The 23,186-nt window shown below is 50.7% G+C and overlaps 1 protein-coding gene across 1 annotated transcript in view; it reads right to left on the bottom strand.

Annotated features, from left to right (window-relative positions):
- The window catches only part of LOC310648198 (cyclin-dependent kinase 12-like), a gene marked incomplete at its 3' end in the record, with an annotated part of 189,356 nt that overhangs the window by 37,895 nt on the left and 128,275 nt on the right, over positions 1 to 23,186 (bottom strand). The window contains exons 7-9 of the mRNA XM_083375947.1: positions 14,223 to 14,279; positions 1,396 to 1,497; positions 802 to 879 (exon numbers count right to left, since the gene is read on the bottom strand). Coding sequence (XP_083232073.1) covers positions 802 to 879; positions 1,396 to 1,497; positions 14,223 to 14,279 — 237 coding nt within the window. The remainder of the gene's footprint in view (positions 1 to 801; positions 880 to 1,395; positions 1,498 to 14,222; positions 14,280 to 23,186) is intronic.

Raw genomic sequence — 23,186 nt, forward strand, 5'->3', positions numbered from 1 at the left:
TAAATACAGAAGATATATAAGTACTGTGACCTTAAGTAAGGAAGAGCCTATTTTTCTGTGGTATTCAGAGCATGCAGAAATGTCCCCCCATTCATATATAACAGAATTGAACTTTCCTTGTACAAACTGAAAATCACGACAAGCACAGAGATGATTAAGATTAGCTAAAGACACTTGGATATGAATAATAAAAATGTGTCAAAGCAATGGTTTTCAGATTTTAGAAAGATCCCCAACAATTAAGTTACTTGAGAAGAGAATGACGTTCCAGGAAAGATTTTGCAGTTGATGAAACTGGAAACACTATTTTCTGAGCATTTTTTTGACTATTTTTTTGTGACAAGCTAAATAAGCTGCATAGCCATTCTTTTCTGATCCTGCCTCTTTCCCAACTTTGTATGGGATTTAAAGGGAGCCTAAATGCCAGCTTCTAGTCCTCTAACAGTACCATTAGAACCACAGTTCAAAATTATAGCTAGGAATAAGCTGCACATATAGAATTCTGGGTTCCTGTCTGCTGAAGAGTGGATTGACAGGCTGGAGACAGAGACTCAGAAGATAAGAAACAGTTACATAAGTTCAAGAAACACAAGAAAGGCATTTGTCTCCTAATAAGAAAACATCTATATACATTTTTAACATGAGCAACCAGTTGGTACATATTGTTCATAGGTCTGATCTGGACCTAATGTAATTGCTGGCAATTCCAGCAACTATTACAACTGCTGGCACTGCCAAGGCAAAATACACACACTATTTTCTATGCCCAATGTCCTTTCCACCACTCACAGAATGCTTTACCTGATTAATTCAAGCTGAGACAACTCAAGATTAGCTTGAAAAACAGGTTTCTTTGTGAACAGTTCCCCAAGGATGCAGCTAGGAAGAAAACAGAACAAACTAAAACACCAATAGCAGAAATTGGGGGTTGGGGGGGAGGGGTGGGGTGGCAAGCTTCTCTTGGCTGCCTAGGGATCTTATCAGATAACCAGCAAATTCCCAATGAAACATGCATGCAAAGGAGTTCATAATGCTATCTCTATTTACAGAGCAGCATTTTCCCATTGCCTTGTGGAATGCCTTGTCTTCATCATTTCTAAAGAAAATTATTGCAATGAACAGTAGTAATATTTCAGTTCACATTTATAAAAAAGAACAGTAGAGTATCTTAAATATAAAAACCTGAAGGTTCTTTTTTAAGAAATGAGCTCTTGCATGTGCTTGTGGCTACTGTCCCAAAGAAACAGTAAAAAATTATATCATACTTATTTAAGGTGGATCAAAAGTATATGCCATTTCAACCAAACTATGCTTACAGTTTGAGGTATGAGTGACTGCAGATAGGAGCCACATGCTAACATCAGAGATGAAAACATGAAAGAGTCAATGGCTTACCCACAGCTCCAGACATCTATAGCTGGTGTGTAACGCTCCTCACCTAGCAGCAACTCAGGTGGTCGATACCATAATGTAATGACTTTATTGGTATATGGACGGCTAAGTAAAAAACCAATTATATAAAACAACACTTTAGGCTCAATTCTGTAAGAATCAAAGTAAACAGATGGTGCAATCAACAGAATACAGGTGAAACTCGAAAAATTAGAATATAGTGCAAAAGTTCATTTATTTCAGTAATGCAACTAAAAAGGGGAAACTAATATATGAGATAGACTCATTACATGCAAAGCAAGATAGTTCAAGCCCTGATTTGTCATAATTGTGATGATTATAGCGTACAGCTCATGAAAACCCCAAATCCACAATCTCAGAAAATTAGAATATTGTGAAAAGGTGTAATATTCTAGGCTCAAAGTGTCCCACTCTAATCAGCTAATTAAGCCATAACACCTGCAAAGGGTTCCTGAGCCTTTAAATGGTCTCTCAGTCTGGTTCAGTAGGAATCACAATCATGGGGAAGACTGCTGACCTGACAGTTGTGCAGAAAACCATCATTGACACCCTCCATAAGGAGGGAAAGCCTCAAAAGGTAATTGCAAAAGAAGTTGGATGTTCCCAAAGTGCTGTATCAAAGCACATTAATAGAAAGTTATGTGGAAGGGAAAAGTGTGGAAGAAAAAGGTGCACAAGCAGCAGGGATGACCGCAGCCTGGAGAGGATTGTCAGGAAAAGGCCATTCAAAAGTGTTGGGGACTTTCACAAGGAGTGGACTGAGGCTGGAGTCAGTGCATCAAGAGCCACCACACACAGACGGATCCTGGACATGGGCACCAAATGTCGTATTCCTCTTGTCAAGCCGTTCCTGAACAACAAACAACGTCAGAAGCGTCTTACCTGGGCTAAAGAAAAACAGACCTGGTCTGTTGCTCAGTGGTCCAAAGTCCTCTTTTCTGATGAGAGCAACTTTTGCATCTCATTTGGAAACCAAGGACCCAGAGTCTGGAGGAAGAATGGAGAGGCACACACTGCAAGATGCTTGAAGTCCAGTGTGAAGTTTCCACAGTCTGTGTTGATTTGGGGAGCCATGTCATCTTCTGGTGTTGATCCACTGTGCTTCATTAAGTCCAGGGTCAACACAGCCGTCTACCAGGAGATTTTGGAGCACTTCATGCTTCCTTCCGCAGACGAGCTTTATGGGGATGCTGACTTCATTTTCCAACAGGACTTGGCACCTGCCCACACTGCCAAAAGCACCAAAACCTGGTTCAATGACCGTGAGATTACAGTGCTTGATTGGCCAGCAAACTCGCCTGACCTGAACCCCATAGAGAATCTATGGAGCATTGCCAAGAGAAAGATGAGAGACATGAGACCAAACAATGCAGAAGAGCTGAAGGCCGCTATTGAAGCATCCTGGTCTTCCATAACACCTCAGCAGTACCACAGGCTGTGTTGTGATTCAGGGTCAGCCTGTGGGTTCGGCAGTTGGGTCGGACGACTCAGAGGAGGAGGAGGGGGGGTGTTGAAGAGCTTGCTGAGGGGATCGGACAGCTTGATGAGAGCCCCCAGCCAGGCCCCTCTCATCTGGTCACGACGCAGACCCAGCTGTGTGAGCCTGACAGCGTGGATGAAGATGACCCACAGCTGGCCCTGTTCAAGGACGCCCGACGCAGGGTCAGTCAATCAGGAGTAAACAGAGGAAGGCTATGGGGCACCTTGGAAGGAGGCAGAGAGAGGCCACGCCCTGAACTGTATTTAAGGGGAATGTGTGGGAGGGCTGGTTTGCTGAAGGCAACCGCTTGGATAGTTCCTGTTTCTTAGCTCCTGATTCATGGTTGGTGTCTTGTCTTGCTCTGTTTTATGTGAATAAATTTGGCAGGCTTTATTCCAGCCTCTTGCCGTTTGTAAAGGGGATGTCCCTGCTTTTGCTGCAGGGCCGGTAGCAGGCTGGTACAGAACAGTTTGCCTTCAGCCTCCCACCCCTTACTATTCTTATGGAGCAGCTACGTGCTGAGAATGCCCAGCTCACCCAGCAACTCACTTTGCTGGCAGCTCAGGTGGCTCAACTGCAAGCTCAGGTTCATGCTGCACCCCCACCATCACCCCCACCCAGGAGAAAATGCCAAGTTGCGATGCCGGATAAATTTACAGGCAATCCAGAACTGTTTCCTGCTTTCCTGGGACAATGCCAGCTCTTTATCAGCGTGAGAGCAGCTGATTTCCCCACTGACCGGGATAAGGTGGGATTCGTGTTGAGCCTTCTGTCGGGGGATGCAGCTCGTTGGGGCACGCCTCTGCTGGCACAGCCTAGCCCTTTGTTGGATAACTTTGTGGGGTTTTGTGACCATATGCGCCTCATGTACGAGGACCCAATTAAGGCGCAGACTGCCACCCGACGCCTGAAAGCTTTGAGGCAGGGTCAGCGCCCCCTACAGGCCTATATCAGCGATTTCCGGCTGCTTAGCCAGGATTCCGCCTGGAATGAGGCTGCGCTCGTGGATGCCTTCCAGGATGGCTTGTCGGAGGAGATGTTGGATGAGCTGGCCCGCGTGGACATTCCCTCAGACCTGAATGGGCTGATCCATCTTTGTCTGCGGATCGATGCCCGGCTGCAGCAGCGAAAGAGTCGCCGTGCCACCCCACAGACCCCTGCCGCTCCTGTTGAGCGTGTGCCCCCAGTCCAGAGGGAGGAGCCAATGGAGCTGGGTGCCGCCAGGTCCCGTCTATCGGTGACGGAAATGGACAGACGACGATCGGGGGGGTTGTGTTTTTACTGCGGGGACCCTGGACATTTGGCTGCTTCTTGCCCAAAGAAGCGTCAGCGGGCATCAGTGACCAAGCCGGCCCCGAGAAAGTCCCCTGCTTTGCTGTCGGGAAACGGCCCGAGCCCGATCTAGACGGTGTGATAGATCGGGCGACCTACCACGACCACGCCGAGCGACGCCATTCCGACGGTGCCTGTGAACCTCCACGGCATTTGATTTTGGAGGCACGTCTGATCCTTCCTGGCAAGCCAGAGGGGATTCCGGTCCATGCCTTAATTGACTCTGGGGCTACCACTAACTTTATGGACTCGGCCTTCGTGGCCAAATGGGCTGTTCCCCAGTGTCCGGTGGATCCGCCCATGCTAGTGGAGACTATTGATGGTCGAGTGCTCCTGTCCGGGCCTATTACGGCCGCCACGCAACCAGTGTGTATGGCCATCAGTTCCCATGTGGAGGCCATCCAGTTCTACATCACTTCGGATCTGCACTTCCCCGTGGTCTTGGGACTGGCGTGGCTCCGGGCGCATGATCCACAGATCTATTGGTCTCAGAACTTGGTCACCTTCCCAAGTTTGCAGTGCGTGGACCACACCCGCCATATCTGTGCCGGCCAGGTGGAGGGTTCTTCAGGGGTTTCCTTGCCTCCCGAACTGTCCGACTTTGCTGACGTGTTCAGCGAGTCAGAGGCGGACCAATTACCCCCGCACAGGCCCTATGACTGTTCCATTGATCTAGTCCCTGATGCGCCTCTCCCAGTGGGGCGTTTGTACTCCATGTCGGAGCCTGAGTTGGCTGCATTGCGGGACTTCCTGACAAAGAATTTGGCTCGTGGTTTCATCCGGCCCTCGTCCTCGCCAGTGTCTGCGCCCGTGCTCTTCGTCAAAAAGAAGTTGGGCGAGTTACGGCTTTGCTGTGACTACCGGAAACTCAACGCCATCACGGTGCGTAACCGCTACCCGCTGCCCCTCATCCCCGAGCTCTTGGACCGACTCCGGGAGGCTAAGATCTTCACGAAACTGGACCTGCGTGGAGCTTACAACCTCGTCAGGGTTCGGCCGGGTGATGAGTGGAAGACGGCGTTTGGTACTCGCTATGGACATTTCGAGTACACGGTGATGCCGTTTGGCCTGACCAACGCCCCCGCTGTGTTTCAGCATTTTATGAACGACATCTTTCGAGATCTGTTGGACCAGTTTGTCGTGATTTACCTGGACGACATCCTGATTTACTCCCCGTCGCGTGAAGCGCATCATCAGCATCTCCGTCAGGTCCTGCAGCGCCTCCGGAAACATCGGCTGTTTGCCAAGTTGGAGAAGTGCCAGTTCTACCAGGTGACCATCGATTTCCTGGGTCACCGCATTTCTCCTGAGGGCACCGCCATGGAACCGAGTAAAGTTGAGTCATTGCAGAGTTGGCAACCCCCGCGTCGCGTGAAGGATGTTCAGCGACTTCTTGGATTTGCCAACTACTATCGAACATTCATCCCTGGCTTTGCTGCCTTGACAGCTCCCCTCACCCGGCTCCTGCAGAAGAAGACTCGGTTCCAGTGGAACGCCCCCAAACAACAGGCGTTCCAAGCTTTGAAGGACGCCTTCATGAAGGAGCCCATCTTGAAGCATCCTGACCCGCAACGGCCGTTTGTCGTGGAGGCGGACGCCTCCGACATTGCCATTGGGGCCGTGTTACTCCAGGCAGCGACGCCCAACGGTACCCTTTTCCCTTGCGCGTATCACTCTCGGAAATTGAATCCCTCGGAGCGCAACTATACCATCTGGGAGAAGGAGCTGCTGGCCATGAAGGCGGCGTTCGAGGCTTGGAGGCATCATCTGGAGGGGGCGCGGCATCAAATCGAGGTCCGGACGGACCACAAGAATCTGGAAAGCCTGCAGACCGCTCGGAATTTGAACCAATGCCAGATCCGGTGGTCCCTCTTCTTTGCGAGGTTTGACTTCCGGGTGCGGTACATACCAAGCGGGCACAACCAGAGAGCGGATGCTCTGTCCAGGAAGCCCGAGTACACCCGAGTGGAAGACAAGCTTCCGCCCAGGACAGTGATCCCTGTCGAGTCTTTTGCTGCGGTGCGGGAGCCGGTGGATATACGGGCTCGGATCCGGGAGGCGCAGCAGCAGGAGGCGTGGGTGGCTCAGCGGAAGGAAGAGGTGGGGCCAGAGTCGCCTTGGTCAGTCACGGATGGACTCCTGTATTATCGTGACCGGCTCTATGTTCCAGAAGGGCCACTCAGGGGACTCGTCCTCAGCCAGTGTCATGATAACCCGGCTGCGGGGCATTTTGGCCTGTTCAAGACTCTGAACCTGGTCTCCCGTACCTTCTGGTGGCCCCGAGTCCGACACGATGTCCAGTCCTATGTCACCTCCTGCATCCCATGCAGGCAGGCCAAGTCAGCGACAGGGGCCCCGCCTGGTTTACTGCAGCCTTTGCCAACACCCAAGAGACCCTGGGGGGCAGTGTCCATGGACTTTCTGACAGATCTACCCCCATCCTCCGGCTTCACGACAGTGTTTGTGGTGGTGGACATGTTGACCAAGATGGCGCACTTCATCCCCTGTCGCGGCTTACCGTCAGCTCGCGCCACTAGTCGCATGTTCATCCAACAGGTGTTCCGGCTGCACGGCCTTCCCGATAGAGTCGTCTCCGATAGGGGGGCCCAGTTTACAGCCCGCTTCTGGCAGGAGTTGATGCGGGCGTTGGACATTAAGGTTTGCCTCTCGTCCGCGCATCATCCTCAGACCGACGGGGGTACCGAGAAGGTCATCGGCATCTTAGAGCAGTATCTGCGCTGCTACGTTAACCTGCAGCAGGACAATTGGGTGGACTATTTGGCCATAGCCGAGTTTGCCTTTAACAACTCGCAGCACACCTCCACGCAGATGACACCGTTCTTGGCCAACGTGGGTTATCACCCCCGGTTTTTCCCCCTTTCTCCCGTGGACTCACCGGAGCCGGCAGCGAACGAATTCATGGCGGAGTTACAGGCGATCCATCGGTTGGTGCGACGGCAGCTGGAGAAGGCCAAGGCCGACTACAAGAGGTTCGCCGATCGGTCGAGAAGGGATACGCCTCCACTATCGGTGGGGGATCGGGTCTGGCTGTCCACCAGGAACCTACCATCCACTCGGCCGGTGAGGAAGCTGGACCACCGTTACCTTGGACCGTTCCCAGTCGAGGCCGTCATCAATCCGGTCGCCTATCGTTTAACTCTGCCACGTTCCCTGCGCGTGCATCCCGTCTTCCATCGGTCCTTGTTGGTCCCCGAACAACCGGCTTGTCCACTTCGCCAAGCGGAACCTCCCCCATCAGGACCTCGTGATGGAGGCAGCACCCCCGAGTACGAGGTCGCCAGCATCCGGGATTCCCGCTGGCTGAAAGGTCGCTTCCAGTACCTGATCGAGTGGAAAGGGTACGGGCCGGAGGACTTCACATGGGAAGACGCGACCGCCGTTCATGCCCCTGCGTTGGTGACTGCGTTTCACGAACAATTCCCATCCCGACCGCATCCGGATCGGCAGCCCCGGGGGAAGGGCCCTGCGGTGCGGGATAGTGTTGTGACTCAGGGCCAGCCTGTGGGTCCGGCAGCCAGCGCACATGTATCGGATGACTCAGATGAGGGGGAGGAGGGAGACGAACTGGCTGATGATGGCTTGGAGGCTTGGCAGAGCTCCCAGCCGGGGCCCTCTTCTCAGCTGCGTGAGCCCGATAGTGCGGAGGATGATGACCCACAGCTGGCCCTGTTCAAGGACGCCCGACGCAGGAGGCAGTCGAGCAGGACCAAGCAGAGAAAGGCTGCGGGTCTCCTCGGGAGGAGGCAGAGGGAGGCCACGCCCTGAACTCTAAATAAAAGGACTGTTTGGGGAAGGGCTGGTTGCTGAAAGCAACCCTTCCGCTTGAGGATTCAAGTTCCAGTGTTTTTGTTTGTTGTTCTGTTAATTGAGTAATAAATCTTGGCAGACGCTTTGCAGCCTCAGACCCTCTCCAGTCTCTACTGTTTGAACAGGGGTTTGCCTTATTACAAGGCCGGTAGTTGGCTGGTTCAGAACAAGTTTGCCTTCAGCCTCCCACCCCTTACTATTCTTATGGAGCAGCTACGTGCTGAGAATGCCCAGCTCACCCAGCAACTCACTTTGCTGGCAGCTCAGGTGGCTCAACTGCAAGCTCAGGTTCATGCTGCACCCCCACCATCACCCCCACCCAGGAGAAAATGCCAAGTTGCGATGCCGGATAAATTTACAGGCAATCCAGAACTGTTTCCTGCTTTCCTGGGACAATGCCAGCTCTTTATCAGCGTGAGAGCAGCTGATTTCCCCACTGACCGGGATAAGGTGGGGTTTGTGTTAAGCCTTCTTTCGGGTGATGCAGCTCGTTGGGGCACGCCTCTGCTGGCTCAACCTAGCCCATTGTTGGACAACTTTGTGGGGTTTTGTGATCATATGCGTCTGATGTATGAGGACCCTATTAAGACGCAGACTGCTACTCGATGCCTGAAAGCTCTGAGGCAGGGTCAACGCCCCCTACAGGGCTATATCAGCGATTTTCGGCTGCTTAGCCAGGATTCCGCCTGGAATGAGGCTGCGCTTGTGGATGCCTTCCAGGATGGATTGTCGGAGGAGATGTTGGATGAGCTGGCCCGTGTGGATATTCCCTCAGACCTGAATGGGCTGATCCATCTCTGCCTGCGGATCGATGCTCGGTTGCAGCAGCGAAGGAGTCGCTGTGCCACCCCACAGACCCCTGCAGCCCCTGTTGTGCGTGAGCCCCCAGTTCAAAGGGAGGAGCCAATGGAGCTGGGTGCCGCCAGGTCTCGTCTATCGGTGACTGAAATGAACAGACGATGATTGGGGGGGTTGTGTTTTTACTGTGGGGACCCTGGGCATTTGGCTGCTTTTTGCCCAAAGAAGCGACAGCGGGCATCAGTGACCGAGTCTGCCCCGAGAAAGTCCCCTAGTTTTCTGTCGGGAAACGCCCCAAGCCCGATCTAGACGGTGTGATAGATCGGGCGTCCCACAACAACACTGAGCGACGTCTTTCCGATGCTGCCTGTGGACCTCCACGACATCTGATATTGGAGGTACGTCTGATCCTTCCTGGCAAGCCAGAGGGGATTCCAGTCCATGCCTTAATTGATTCTGGGGCCACCACAAATTTTATGGACTCAGCATTTGTGGCCAAATGGGCTGTTCCCCAGTGCCCGGTGGATCCGCCCATGTTAGTGGAGAGTATCGATGGACGAGTGCTCCTGTCTGGGCCAATTACGGCCGCCACGCAACCATTATGTATGGCCATCAGTTCCCATGTGGAGGCCATCCAGTTCTATATCACCTCAGATCTGCACTTCCCCGTGGTCTTGGGACTGGCGTGGCTCTGGACGCATGACCCACAGATCTATTGGTCACAGAACTTGGTCACCTTTCCAAGCTTGCAGTGCGTGGACCACTCCCGCCATATCTGTGCCGGCCAGGTGGAGGGTTCCCCAGGGGTTTCCTTGCCTCCCGAACTGTCCGACTTTGCTGATGTGTTCAGCGAGACACAGGCGGATCAGTTACCCCCGCACAGGCCCTATGACTGCCCCATTGATTTAGTCCCTGATGCGCCACTCCCAGTGGGGCGTTTGTACTCCATGTCGGACCCCGAGTTGGCTGCATTGCGGGACTTTCTGGAGAAGAATTTGGCTTGCGGTTTCATCCGGCCCTCGTCCTCGCCAGTGTCTGCACCCGTGCTCTTCGTCAAAAAGAAGTCGGGCGAATTGCGGCTTTGCTGCGATTATAGGAAACTCAACGCCATCACGGTGCGCAATCGTTACCCGCTGCCCCTCATCCCCGAACTCTTGGACCGACTCCGGGAGGCTAAGATCTTCACGAAACTGGACCTGCGTGGAGCTTACAACCTCGTCAGGGTTCGGCCGGGTGATGAGTTGAAGACGGCGTTTGGTACTCGGTATGGACATTTTGAGTACACGGTGATGCTGTTTGGCCTGACCAACGCCCCCGCTGTGTTTCAGCATTTCATGAACATTTTCCGGGATTTGTTGGATCAGTTTGTCGTGATCTACTTGGATGACATCCAGATCTACTCCCCGTCGCGTGAGGTGCACCATCAGCATCTCCATCAGGTCCTGCAGCGACTCCGAGAACATCAGCTGTTTGCCAAGTTGGAGAAGTGCCAGTTCTACCGGGTGACCATCGATTTCCTGGGTCACCGCATTTCTCCTGAGGGCATCGCCATGGAACCGAGTAAGGTTGAGTCTTTGCAGAGTTGGCAACCCCCGCGTCGCGTGAAAGATGTTCAGCGACTTCTTGGGTTCGCCCACTATTACCGAACTTTCATCCCTGGGTTTGCTGCCTTGACAGCCCCCCTCACCCGGCTCCTGCAGAAGAAGACTCGGTTCCAGTGGAACGCTCCAGAACAACGGGCTTTCCAGACTTTGAAGGAAGCCTTTATGAAGGAGCCCATCTTGAAGCATCCTGACCCGCAACGGCCGTTTGTTGTGGAGGCGGACGCCTCCGATATTGCCATTGGGGCGGTGTTACTCCAGGCAACGACGCCCAGCGGTACCCTCTTCCCTTACGCGTACCATTCACGAAAACTGAACCCTTCGGAGCGCAATTATACAATCTGAGAGAAGGAGCTGCTGGCCATCAAAGTGGCGTTCGAGGTCTGGAGGCATCATCTGGAGGGAGTGTGGCATCAAATTGAGGTCCGGACAGACCATAAGAATTTGGAAAGCCTGCAGACCGCTCGGAATTTGAACCAACGCCAGATACGGTGGTCTCTTTTCTTTGCGAGGTTTGACTTCCGGGTTCGGTACATACCTAGCGGGCACAATCAAAGAGCGGCTGCTCTGTCCAGGAAGCCCGAATATTCCCGAGTGGAAGACAAGCTTCTGCCCAGGACAGTTATCCCCGTCGAGTCTTTTGCTGCGGTGTGGGAGCCGGTTGATATATGGGCTCGGATCCGGGAGGCACAGCAGCAGGAGGTGTGGGTGGCTCAGCGGAAGGAGGAGGTGGGGACAGATTCTCCTTGGACGGTCACGGATGGACTCTTGTATTATCGTGACCGGCTTTACGTTCCGGGAGGGCTACTCAGGGGACTTATCCTCAGCCAGTGTCACGATAACCCGGCGGTGGGGCATTTTGGCCTGTTCAAGACCCTGAACCTGGTCTCCCGTACCTTCAGGTGGTCCCGAGTCCAACACGACGTCCAGTCCTATGTCACTTCCTGCATCCCATGCAGGCAGGCCAAGTCAGCGACAGGGGCCCCGCCTGGATTACTGCAGCCCTTGCCGACACCCAAAAGACCCTGGGGGGCTGTGTCCATGGACCTTCTGATGGATTTACCCCCATCCTCTGGTTTTACAACAGTGTATGTGGTGGTGGACATGCTGACCAAGATGGTGCACTTCATCCCTTGTCGCAGCTTACCATCAGCCCGCGCCACTAGTCGTATGTTCATTCAGCAGGTGTTTCGGCTGCATGGCCTCCCTGATAGAGTCGTCTCTGATAGGGGGGCCCAGTTTACAGGCCGCTTCTGGCAGGAGTTGATGCATGCGTTGGATATCAAGATTTGCCTCTCGTCCGCGCATCATCCTCAAACTGACGGGGGAACCGAGAAGGTCATCGGTATCCTGGAACAATATCTGCACTGCTACGTTAATCTGCAGCAAAACAATTGGGTGGACTATCTGGCCATAGCTGAGTTTGCATTTAACAATTCGCAGCACACCTCCACACAGATGACACCCTTCTTGGCCAATGTGGGATATCACCCCCGGTTTTTCCCCCTTTCTCCTGTGGACTCACCGGAGCCGGCAGCGAACAACTTCATGGCAGAGTTACAGACGATCCATCGATTGGTGTGACGTCAGTTAGAGAAGGCCAAGGCCGATTACAAAAGGTTTGCTGATCGGTCAAGACGGGATACGCCTCCACTATCGGTAGGAGATCGGGTCTGGTTGTCCACCAGGAACCTACCGTTTTTCATCAGTCTCTGTTGGTCCCCGAGCAACCGGCCTGTCCACTCCGCTGAGCGGAACCTCCCCCATCAGGACCTCGTGATGGAGGCAGCACCCCCGAGTATGAGGTCGCCAGCATCAGGGATTCCCGTTGGCTAAAAGGTCGTTTCCAGTACCTGATTGAATGGAAGGGTTACGGACCAGAGGACTTCACTTGGGAAGACGCGACCGCCGTTCATGCCCCTGCGTTGGTGACCGCTTTTCATGAACAATTTCCGTCTCGACCGCATCCGGATCGGCAGACCCGGGGGAAGGGCCCTCCGGTGCGGGATAGTGTTGTGATTCAGGGTCAGCCTGTGGGTTCAGCAGTTGGGTCGGACGACTCAGAGGAGGAGGAGGGGGGTGTTGAAGAGCTTGCTGAGGGGATTGGACAGCTTGATGAGAGCCCCCAGCCAGGCCCCTCTCATCTGGTCACGACGCAGACCCAGCTGTGTGAGACTGACAGCGTGGATGAAGATGACCCACAGCTGGCCCTGTTGAAGGACGCCCGACGCAGGAGGCAGTCAATCAGGAGTAAACAGAGGAAGGCAATGGGGCACCTCGGAAGGAGGCAGAGAGAGGCCACTCCCTGAACTGTATTTAAGGGGAATGTGTGGGAGGGTTGGTTTGCTGAAGGCAACCGCTTGGATAGTTCCTGTTTCTTAGCTCCTGTTTCATGGCTGGTGTCTTGTCTTGCTCTGTTTTATGTGAATAAATTTGGCAGGCTTTATTCCAGCCTCTTGCCGTTTGTAAAGGGGTTGTCCCTGCTTTTGCTGGAGGGCCGGTAGCAGGCTGGTACAGAACAGGCTGATAGCTTCCATGCCACGCTGCATTGAGGCAGTAATTGCTGCAAAAGGGGCCCAAACCAAGTACTGAGTACATATGCATGCTTATACTTTTCAGAGGTCCGATATTGTTCTATTTACACTCCTTGTTTTATTGATTGCATGTAATATTCTAATTTTCTGAGATTGTGGATTTGGGGTTTTCATGAGCTGTACGCCATAATCATCACAATTATGACAAATCACGGCTTGAAATATCTTGCTTTGTATGTAATGAGTCTATCTCATATATTAGTTTCCCCTTTTAAGTTGCATTACTGAAATAAATGAACTTTTGCACGATATTCTAATTTTTCGAGTTTCACCTGTATCAGGAGATCAAGGAGGATACCTTCATTGGCAGAGAAAGATAGGTCAATGCTTTATCTTTGGTTTTAGTTTTAAACAAAATTAGGAAAATCATTGCTTTTATGGTCAGGGATCTAAAGCTTAGAATAATTTGCCTAATGGCTTCAAATCAATTTCAACACTGAGGTGTGTTATAAGTAAGCTATAAATTTAGTTATAAGTCCGAAACAGAAACAAAATTACCAGGCAATAAACAGGTAACGACAGTGCAATCAGCTCACTCATTAACACCAGACTCAAAAAGAGAGACAACAAAGAGAATTCCTATACGCTTGTATGCAAGTGTGAAATGGGACAATTAACTACAGGTACATGGCTATGCCCACTTCACCCCCTACCGCAGCCAACCCATTGGGGGCATTTATCGTTGATGGCGTCCAATGGGAAGGCAGAGCAGGGATGCACCGTTACTTGTCCTGTGCTGTGGATTGGCCAGGGACAAGTATCCTTCAGCAAATTGCCTAGGAGGAGGGTGCGTTGGAGGAGTGCCGGCAGACCATTTGCAGGCAAGAAGGGCTGGCAAAGGGCAGCCAACGATAAATGCCAGCGATGGGTCAGCTGTGGTGGGGGGCCCGCGGTGAAGTGGGCACAGCTATGTGGCCATGGTTAATTATCCTAGACCCTGCAAGTGAATTCAATAAGGTTTGTACAAAAGTCCATCCTGGTGTATTATGCGTAAAATATCTAAAGCAGACATGTCAAACTTGCGACGTCACATGACGTCACGCAACGTATTGGGACAGTTTTGCCATTGCTGGCAATGGGGTGGGCATGGCTTCCAGATGACGTGTCCGGCCCGTGGGCAGGCAGTTTGACACCTCTGATCTAAAGTCATGTCTACAGGCGTTTTAAACATCTTACCTTTCTTCTGAACTGTAAAGTCGGGCAAGACCAAAATCTGCCAGCTTGATCTGCCCACTGCAAAAAGATAATAATGGACATTTAATAATAAGGTTTTACACAAAAGGGCAACAATACATGAACAAAAATTATTGAATTGGCAGCAGACAATCACTCCTATAAGTCACTTTCAAAACAGAGAGATCTCTTACAGAAGTGGTCTATACAAAATTATCGTACAAATTTTTAGATATAATTCTATTTTCCAACTAAAAATCTATCTTTTATATAAATCTTGGGGGCAGGAAGAATGCATGGAAATGCTATTTCAAGTCATGTACCAGTTCCTTGACTTTTTTCTCTTGCCAGTGTAATAGTGGGGGAAATATGCAGCAGGAACAAAATTACAAATGGTGAAGGAAGGCAATTGAGAAATAGCCTTCTATTTCTCTCTGCCCATTCTCTGAACTGTTTTCATAATGAGAACTACTATTTTAGTCTTTCCTACAATGTATTTTACTTTGTAAACATGAGGTTGGGAATCCAAAATGTAACTGTCTCACCCCATGGGAATGGCCCGCCCCACCCGTGTCAGCAGCGGGGGCATACTACGGATGATTGTAAGTCAACTAGAGTTACCTTGAGGTAAGACAGGCGGCCTATAATATTTATAAATAAATAAATATAAATAAATAATAAAATCCCATCAGCCAAAGAATTTCAGCTGGCAGAATCCAGAAAAATCTTCTCTGCCATGGCTCCTGCCCTCTGGAACATCCTACCCCGAGGTGAGACTGGTTCCCACCCTCTAGACTTTTCGTAAAAGCCTTAAGACCTGGCTCTGCCAGATGGTTTGGAAACTCAGTGCGGAAGCGTCATGCTGGAGGTGGTGACCTAATTAATATCTAATCCCACCTCCCTCCCCTATGTATCCAGCTCCCTCATTTGCCATCTTGCGTTAATGATTTTTGTGTTAATTTACTTGGACTTCATTAAGGCATTTGATAAAGTAGTCCACAACCTACTACATGATAACATAGAAAAATGTGGGTTAGACAGCATCACCACCAGATGGATTCGTAGCTGGCTGCCCGGCCGTACTCAGCATGTGGTCCTCAATGAAACCGCATCAACATGGAGGGAAGTGTGTAGTGGGGTGCCCCAGGGCTCTGTTCTGGGCCCAGTGCGCTTCAACATCTTCATCAATGGTTTGGATGAGGGGATAGATGGGGAACTCATCAAATTTGCAGATGACACCAAGCTGGCAGGAATAGCCAACACTACAGAAGACAGGCTTAAGTTACAGAAGGATCTTGACAGACTTGAACATTGGGCGCTATCTAACAAAATGGAATTCAATGGTGAAAAAAGTAAGGTTCTACATTTAGGCAAGAAAAACCAAATGCAGAGGTACAGTATAGTGGGTACCTTGCTCAGTAGTAGTAACTGTGAGAGGGATCTCAGAGTCCTAGTGGACAATCACTTAAATATGAGCCAGCAGTGTGCTGCAGCTGCCAAATAAGCCAACACAGTGCTAGGCTGCATTAACAGAGGGATAGAATCAAGATCAAATGAAGTGTTAATACCACTTTATAACGCCTTGGTAAGGCCACACTTGGAATACTGCATCCAGTTTTGGTCCTCACAATGTAAAAAAGATGTTGAGACTCTAGAAAGAGTACAGAAAAGAGCAACAAAGATGATTAGGGGACTGGAGGCTAAAACATATAAGGAATGGTTGCTGGAATTGGGTATGCCTAGTTTAATGAAAAGAAGGACTAGGGGTGACATGACAGCAGTGTTCCAATATCTCAGGGGTTGAGAAGAGGGAGTCAAGCTATTCTCCAAAGCACCTGAGGGCAGGACAAGAAGCAATGGATGGAAACTAATCAAAGAGAGATGCAACCTAGAACTAAGGAGAAATTTCCTGACAGTTACAACAATTAATCAGTGGAACAACCTGCCTCCAGAAGTTTTGAATGCTCCAACACTGGAAGTTTTTAAGAACAGACTGAACAACCATTTGTCTGAAATGGTATAGGGTTTCCTGCCTGAGCAGGGGGTTGGACTAGAAGACCTCCAAGGTCCCTTCCAACTCTATTATTATTATTGGTATTGTTATTTGCTGTGTTATTTTATAATTCATGATTTTAATGTTTTTTAATGTTTTTATGTTATAAGGCACCCAGAATTGTTGGACACGACATGAACAGCAAATAAATTTCAAATAAAAATTAAATTAAATTAAATTAAAAATAATAAACAATAAAATAATATTCCAAGAAGTTCTCCAGCTGAGATCAGATTAAAATATGGCGTTTAGTTCAGCTGTTCAGCAGCACATATGATCAGCTGTTTGGCAGCAACAGCACTGTGAACCTGAAGGCACAGGTATCAGAGGGCACCCGGAACCAGAGCTGGGACCTGAACCAGAGCTGTGGCTTGACTGCAGGGGTAGGACCAAGGGTAGTGATGGCATTGGCGGCAGCGACAAGGGTCAGGCTGTGGAGATGGAGCTGAAGCTGGTACTGGAGCTGGCCAAGGTTGGATCTGCAGCTTGCTCCAGAAGCGTGGAGTGAAGCCCCACAGTTGAGACTGAGGACAAATGTTGCTGAAGGTGATGGCAGTAGCATTTGATGCTGGGACGTGGAGTGGAGCCCCGCAGGTGAGACTGAGGGTGGTGGCGATGAGAGGCTAACAGCAGAGACTGGGCGGTGCCATGAGGACTGAGGCTGAGCAGCAATGCTGCAACAGGGCCTGAAGTCAGCGGCCAGTGAGTTGAAAATGTTTGAGCTGGTGACTTATGACCAGGGCCTCTGCGGAAGAAGTGGTGGTGGTCAAGGGCTGGCAGTCCAAGATTGGGACCCAGAGCAGATGTTACAAGACCACGGCTGGAGCTTTGTGGCCCCTAGGAAATATTTTGGAACACCTAAAACCAAAGCCGAAGCGGGGTGACTTGAAGCCATGGCCAACACCCAGCGGCCCTCATAAGGAGAATAGGAAAGAACGTGAGGACAGTGTAGCCCCCCAAGCGGAATGGGACAACTTGCCGTGGCCAGCTTGGTGCAACCAGCACATTGTCAAGGTTCTGACTGATGAACCCAGCCAAGTAAACACCTTCGAGGCTTTTTGAATTCTTAATGTAAAACTTTATTGAGTACATCAGTAGACCCTGGAAGGCTTTTCTGGGACACTCACACGCTCAAGCATTACAAATCCTCAGTCGAATAGTATAAATAGTAGAGCCTCAAAAGGTAAAAGTGGGCTTCGGGGTGGGATCTCGCATCTGGTTTCGCCCCGCTGGGGGACCCTGGAAAGGGTCGAAAGTCACCCCGTAGAGGCAGCAAGCGAGGAGGGGAAGCTCGTTGATCGTGTGTGTGTGTGTGTGTGTGTGTGTGTGTGGCAGCCGCCCCCCCGTTTGATCCGAGGAAGTCCTCCAAACTGGCGGGGGAAAGACTGGCTGTATTCATGCAGCCAGCCCTAAGTTGTGCACTACTGAAGTCAATAAGCACCACCAAGCAACTTTACAGCAACGTGGATGAAACTGGGTGAGACCTGATCCTTTCTTTATGATTTTGAGACCTCTTCCTGAAAAGTTGCCCAAAGCACTCCCCACAATGAAAGAGGGAAAGGGAATTTCCGCCCCACTCCCTCAGAAAACAAAAGCAGTGAATTAATACTTGGGGATACTGGCGAACCTATAAGACCTATCTGGAAATAAAATATACCGTATTTTCCGGCGTATAAGACGACTGGGCGTATAAGACGACCCCCTACATTTCCTGTTAAATTATAGGGTTTGGGCTATACTCGCCGTATAAGACTACCCCTCTTCCAACGCACACTAAATAAAAATTAAAAAACATCAGATTTGATTTTAATATGGTAATTTTAATTCAAATGCTTATGACATGCAGGTGCTTAGTAGGAAAACTGTCACTTATAAACATAAGGCTGTTTGTCATCAAACATGTAAACATAAAACAGTGCAAGTGGATTAAACAACAACAACAACAACAATAATAATAATAATAATAATAATAATAAGTTCGAGGGGACCTTGGAGGTCATCTAGTCCAACCCCCTGCTAAGGCAGGAAACCCTATAAACCCTGTAAAAAATCACAGACTGCAGCTTCTCCAATTGGTCCTGCTTTCCCTGCACAGACTAAATGGGAGATCCGCTCCAGGTTTTCCAGCCAGCCCTGTCCCTAAATTTTCAGCACCCGGCATATAAGACGACCCCTGACTTTTGAGAAGATTTTCATGGGTTAAAAAGTAGTCTTATACGCCAGAAAATACAGTACTTACAGCTTGAAAATTTGGAGACTAAAAGTGTTTTTAAGACATTTTTATTTTTTGTAAAGAAAAAGACTTGAAAAGTTTAACAATATGTTCTGGATCTAAAAACCTGGAAGTGGCGTTGATGACATCTAGTGGTGGATTACAGCACTACAACTTTGTTGTTGTTAGCTGCTAAGTCGTGTCCGACCCATCGCGACCCTATGGTCAACGTTCCTCCAGGCCTTCCTGTCATCTACAATCTTCTGGAGTCCATTTAAGCTCACGCCTACTGCTTCAGTGACTCCATCCAGCCACCTCATTCTGTCGTCCCATTCTTCTATTGCCCTCAATCTTTCCCAGCATTAGGCACTTCTCCAGTGAGTCCTTCCTTCTCATTAGGTGGCCAAAGTATTTGAGTTTTAGCTTCAGGATCTGGCCTTCTAAAGAGCAGTCAGGGTTGATCTCCTCTAGGACTGACCGGTTTGATCACCTTGCAGTCCAAGGGACTCGCAGGAGTCTTTTCCAGCACCATAGTTCAAAGGCCTCAATTCTTTGGCACTCAGCCTTTCTTATGGTCCAGCTTTCACTACCATACATTGCAACTGGGAAGACCATAGCCTTGACTATATGCACTTTTGTTGACAGGGTGATGTCTCTGCTTTTTAGTTTGCTGTCTAGATTTGTCATGGCTTTCCTCCCAAGGAGCAAGCGTCTTTTAATTTCTTGGCTACAGTCCCCATCTGCAGTGACCTTGGAGCCCAGGAAAATAAAATCTGTCACTACCTCCATTTCTTCACCATCTATTTGCCAGGAATTGAGAGGGCCGGATGCCATGATCTTGGTTTTCTTAATGTTAAGTTTCAACCCAAGTTTTGCACTCTCCTTCTTCACCCGCAACAAGAGGCTCTTTAGTTCTTCTTTGCTTTCTGCCATTAGAGTAGTATCATCTGCATATCTTAGGTTGTTGATATTTCTTCCGGCAATCTTAATTCCAACTTCTGATTCATCTAGCCCTGCCTTTCTCATGATGTGCTCTACATATAAGTTAAATAGGCAGGGCGACAGTATACAGCCTTGCCGGACTCCTTTCCCAATTCTGAACCAATCAGTGCTTCCGTGTCCAGTTCTCACTGTTGCTTCTTGGCCCACATATAGGTTTCTCAAGAGACAAATAAGATGGTCTGGTATGCCCATCTCTTTAAGATCTTGCCAGAGTTTGTTATGATCCACACAATCAAAGGCTTTAGCATAGTCAATGAAGCAGAAGTAGATGTTTTTCTGGAACTCTCTCGCTTTCTCCATGATCCAGCGTATGTTGGCAATTTGATCTCTAGTTCCTCTGCCTCTTCAAAATTTAATTTAATTTTAATTTATTAATATTTCTATACCGCCCTTCTCCCGAAGGACTCAGGGCGGTGTACAGGGCAAGAATAAAACACAAAGTTACAAAAATTAAAAAGTAATTAAATACATGCCCATAAAAACAATAAATACATTAATAAAACCCCAATAAAATGATAATAAAAAACCCCACCAATCCCCCCTCAGGCCAGGCCGGCTTGTTCGAACAGGTATGTTTTCAGATCGCGGCGAAAGGAGCGAAGATCGGGCGCCGTCCGGAGCTCAACCGGTAACTGGTTCCATAGCTCCGGGGCGCCCACAGAGAAAGATCTCCCCCTGGGGGCCACCAATCTACATTCTCTGACCGGTGGCACCCTGAGGAGTCCCTCTCTGTGGGAACGCACAGGGCGGAGGGAAGTTGACCCCGGCATCAGGTGTTCCCTAAGGTACTCCGGACCCCTGCCATGTAGGGCTTTAAATACCATAACTAGTACCTTGAATCTCACCCGGAAGACAACTGGCAACCAATGCAGCTCACGGAGCAGAGGTGTGACATGGGAGTATCGGGAAACTCCCAACACAACTCTCGCGGCTGCATTCTGTGCCAGTTGGAGCTTCCGGGTGGTCCTCAAGGGCAGCCCCATGTAGAGAGCGTTGCAGTAGTCTAGTCGAGAGGTCACGAGCGCGTGAGTGACCGTGCATAGATCATCCCGGCTTAGATAGGGCCGCAACTGGCGCACCAGGCGAACCTGGGCGAAAGCCCCCCTAGTCACAGCTCCTATGTGGTCTTCCAGGGTGAGCCGTGAATCTAGGAGGACTCCCAAGTTGCGAGCCCTATCTACGGGGGTAATAATTCGCCCCCCATAGCGAGAGGTGGGATGTCCGAGTAAACCCGGGATGAAGGTATGCAAAGCCACTCGGTCTTCTCGGGGTTGAGTTGAAGTCTGTTCCTCCCCATCCAGACCCGAACCGCCTCCAGGCAACGGGACATCACGGTGAGGGCATCACTGGGGTGGTTTGGGGTCGAAAAGAAAAGCTGGGTATCGTCAGCATACTGATGATACCCAACTCCAAAACCACGAATGATCTCACCCAGCGGTTTCATATAGATGTTGAACAGGAGAGGCGAGAGGACCGACCCCTGAGGAACTCCACAAATGAGAGACCTCGCGGTCGACCTCTGCCCTCCTGCCAACACCGACTGCGAGCGTCCCTGGAGATAGGAGGAGAACCACTTTAAAACCGTGCCTCCCACTCCCAATCCCCCGAGACGCCGCAGCAAGATACCATGGTCGATGGTATCGAAAGCCGCTGAGAGGTCTAATAGGACCAGAACAGAGGAATGCCCCCTGTCCCGAGCCCTCCAGAGATCATTCAACAGCGCGACCAATGCCGTCTCCGTGCTGTACCCGGGCCTGAAACCCGATTGGTACGGGTCTAGATAATCCGCTTCATCCAGGACCAGAGGGAGCTGATGTGCCACCACACTCTCAACAACCTTCGCAAGAAAGCGAAGGTTGGAGACAGGACGAAAGTTGTTCAATACAGCTGGGTCCAAGGCAGGCTTCTTGAGGAGAGGCCTCACCACCGCCTCTTTCAAGACGGCGGGGAAGCTGCCCTCACTCAAAGAAGCCGATATAACTGCCTGGAACCAGCTGCGTGTCCTCTCCCGGGCTGCATAGACCAGCCAGGAAGGGCACGGGTCCAATAAACATGTGGTGGTGCTCAGCCTCCCCATGATCCTGTCCACTTCCTCCGGAGTCACAGAATCAAACTCCTCCCAGGTGATATCGACAAGACCACCCGTGTCCTGCTCGACAGACTCTACCCAGTCACAGTCCAGACCGGTCCAAATCCGAGCGATTTTGTCCGACAGATGCTGGTTAAACTCCTCGGCACGACCCTGCAAGGGATCCTCCCTCACCTCCTGATTCAGGAGGGAGCGAGTCACCCTAAACAGGGCGGCCGGGCGATTATCTGCGGACGCGATAAGGGTGGCGAAGTGGTTAGACCTCGCCTCCCTTATCGCAGCGAGATAAGACCTAGTATAGGTTCTTAGTCGCAATCGATCGGATTAGGATCGGCTGGATCTCCAACCGCTCTCTAGGCCCCGTCTCCGACGCTTCATCTCCCGGAGCTCCACAGAGAACCATGGGGCTCGACGGGATCTGCACCGGGTCAGGGGCCGCAGGGGTACAACTCGGTCAAGAGCCTCAGTGGCTGCCCTTTCCCAGGCTTCCACTAAGGTGTCTGCCGAGCTGTGAGCAAGGGAGGCAGGTGGGGACCCCAGCGCCGCCTGGAACCTCTGGGGATCCATTAAGCATCTGGGGCGGTACCATTTGATAGGTTGCACACACCCACGGCGGGGGGTTGCAAAACGGAAGACCAGCCGCAGGAGATGATGACAGGGGAATAACAATTGGGGAGCCCCCACCAAGATCATCTAACCACCGTCCAGATAAGAAAACTAGGTCAAGGGTGTGGCCTCCCTCATGAGTCGGTCCCGAAATTACTTGCGTCAGGTCCATGGCCGTCATGGAAGCCATGAACTCCCGAGCCAACTCAGATGATCCTCCCAGAGATGGTAGATTGAAGTCCCCCAAAACTATAAGTTTCGGGAACTCAATCACCAACCCAGAGAGGACATCGAGAAGCTCAGGCAGGGCTGCTGCTGCGTGACTAGGCGAAAGGTACACCAGCAGCAAGCCCAACTGCGCACCAGGGCCGCATCTCAAAAAGAGAGACTCACACCCGACTATCTGGGGAACGGTGGCCTCCCGTGGGCACAAGGTCTCCCTCATAACAACAGCCACTCCCCCACCCCTTCCCTGAGCCCGAGGCCGGTGCAGCACCCGGAAACCTGGTGGGCAAAGATCAACCAGAGGAATACCGCCCTCTGGGCCCAACCAAGTTTCCGTGATGCAAGCCAGGTCCGCCTGCTCACCCTCGACCAAGTCACGGACGAGAGGAGCTTTGTTAACGACCGACCTGGCATTCAAGTACACCAGCCGGAGCTCAGGAGGCTGCACATCCTCACTGTACTGCTGGTAGTTCTCGGTCCACATACTGCTGGAGTCTAGCTTGTAGGATTTTAAGCATAACTTTACTAGCATGAGAAATGAGTGCAATGGTGCGATAGTTTGAACATTCTTTGGCACTGCCTTTCTTTGGAATTGGAATGTAAACTGATCTTTTCCAATCCTGTGGCCACTGTTGAGTTTTCCAAATTTGCTGGCAAATTGAGTCTAGCCCTTTTACTGCATCATCTTTTAAGATTTTGAATAGCTCAGCTGGAATAATGTCACCTCCACTAGCTTTGTTGTTGCTCAGCTTTTCTAAGGCCCACTTCACTTCACACTCT

This window comes from Vipera ursinii (genome assembly GCF_947247035.1).
Source record: "Vipera ursinii genome assembly, chromosome: W".
Classification (NCBI taxonomy): domain Eukaryota; kingdom Metazoa; phylum Chordata; class Lepidosauria; order Squamata; family Viperidae; genus Vipera; species Vipera ursinii.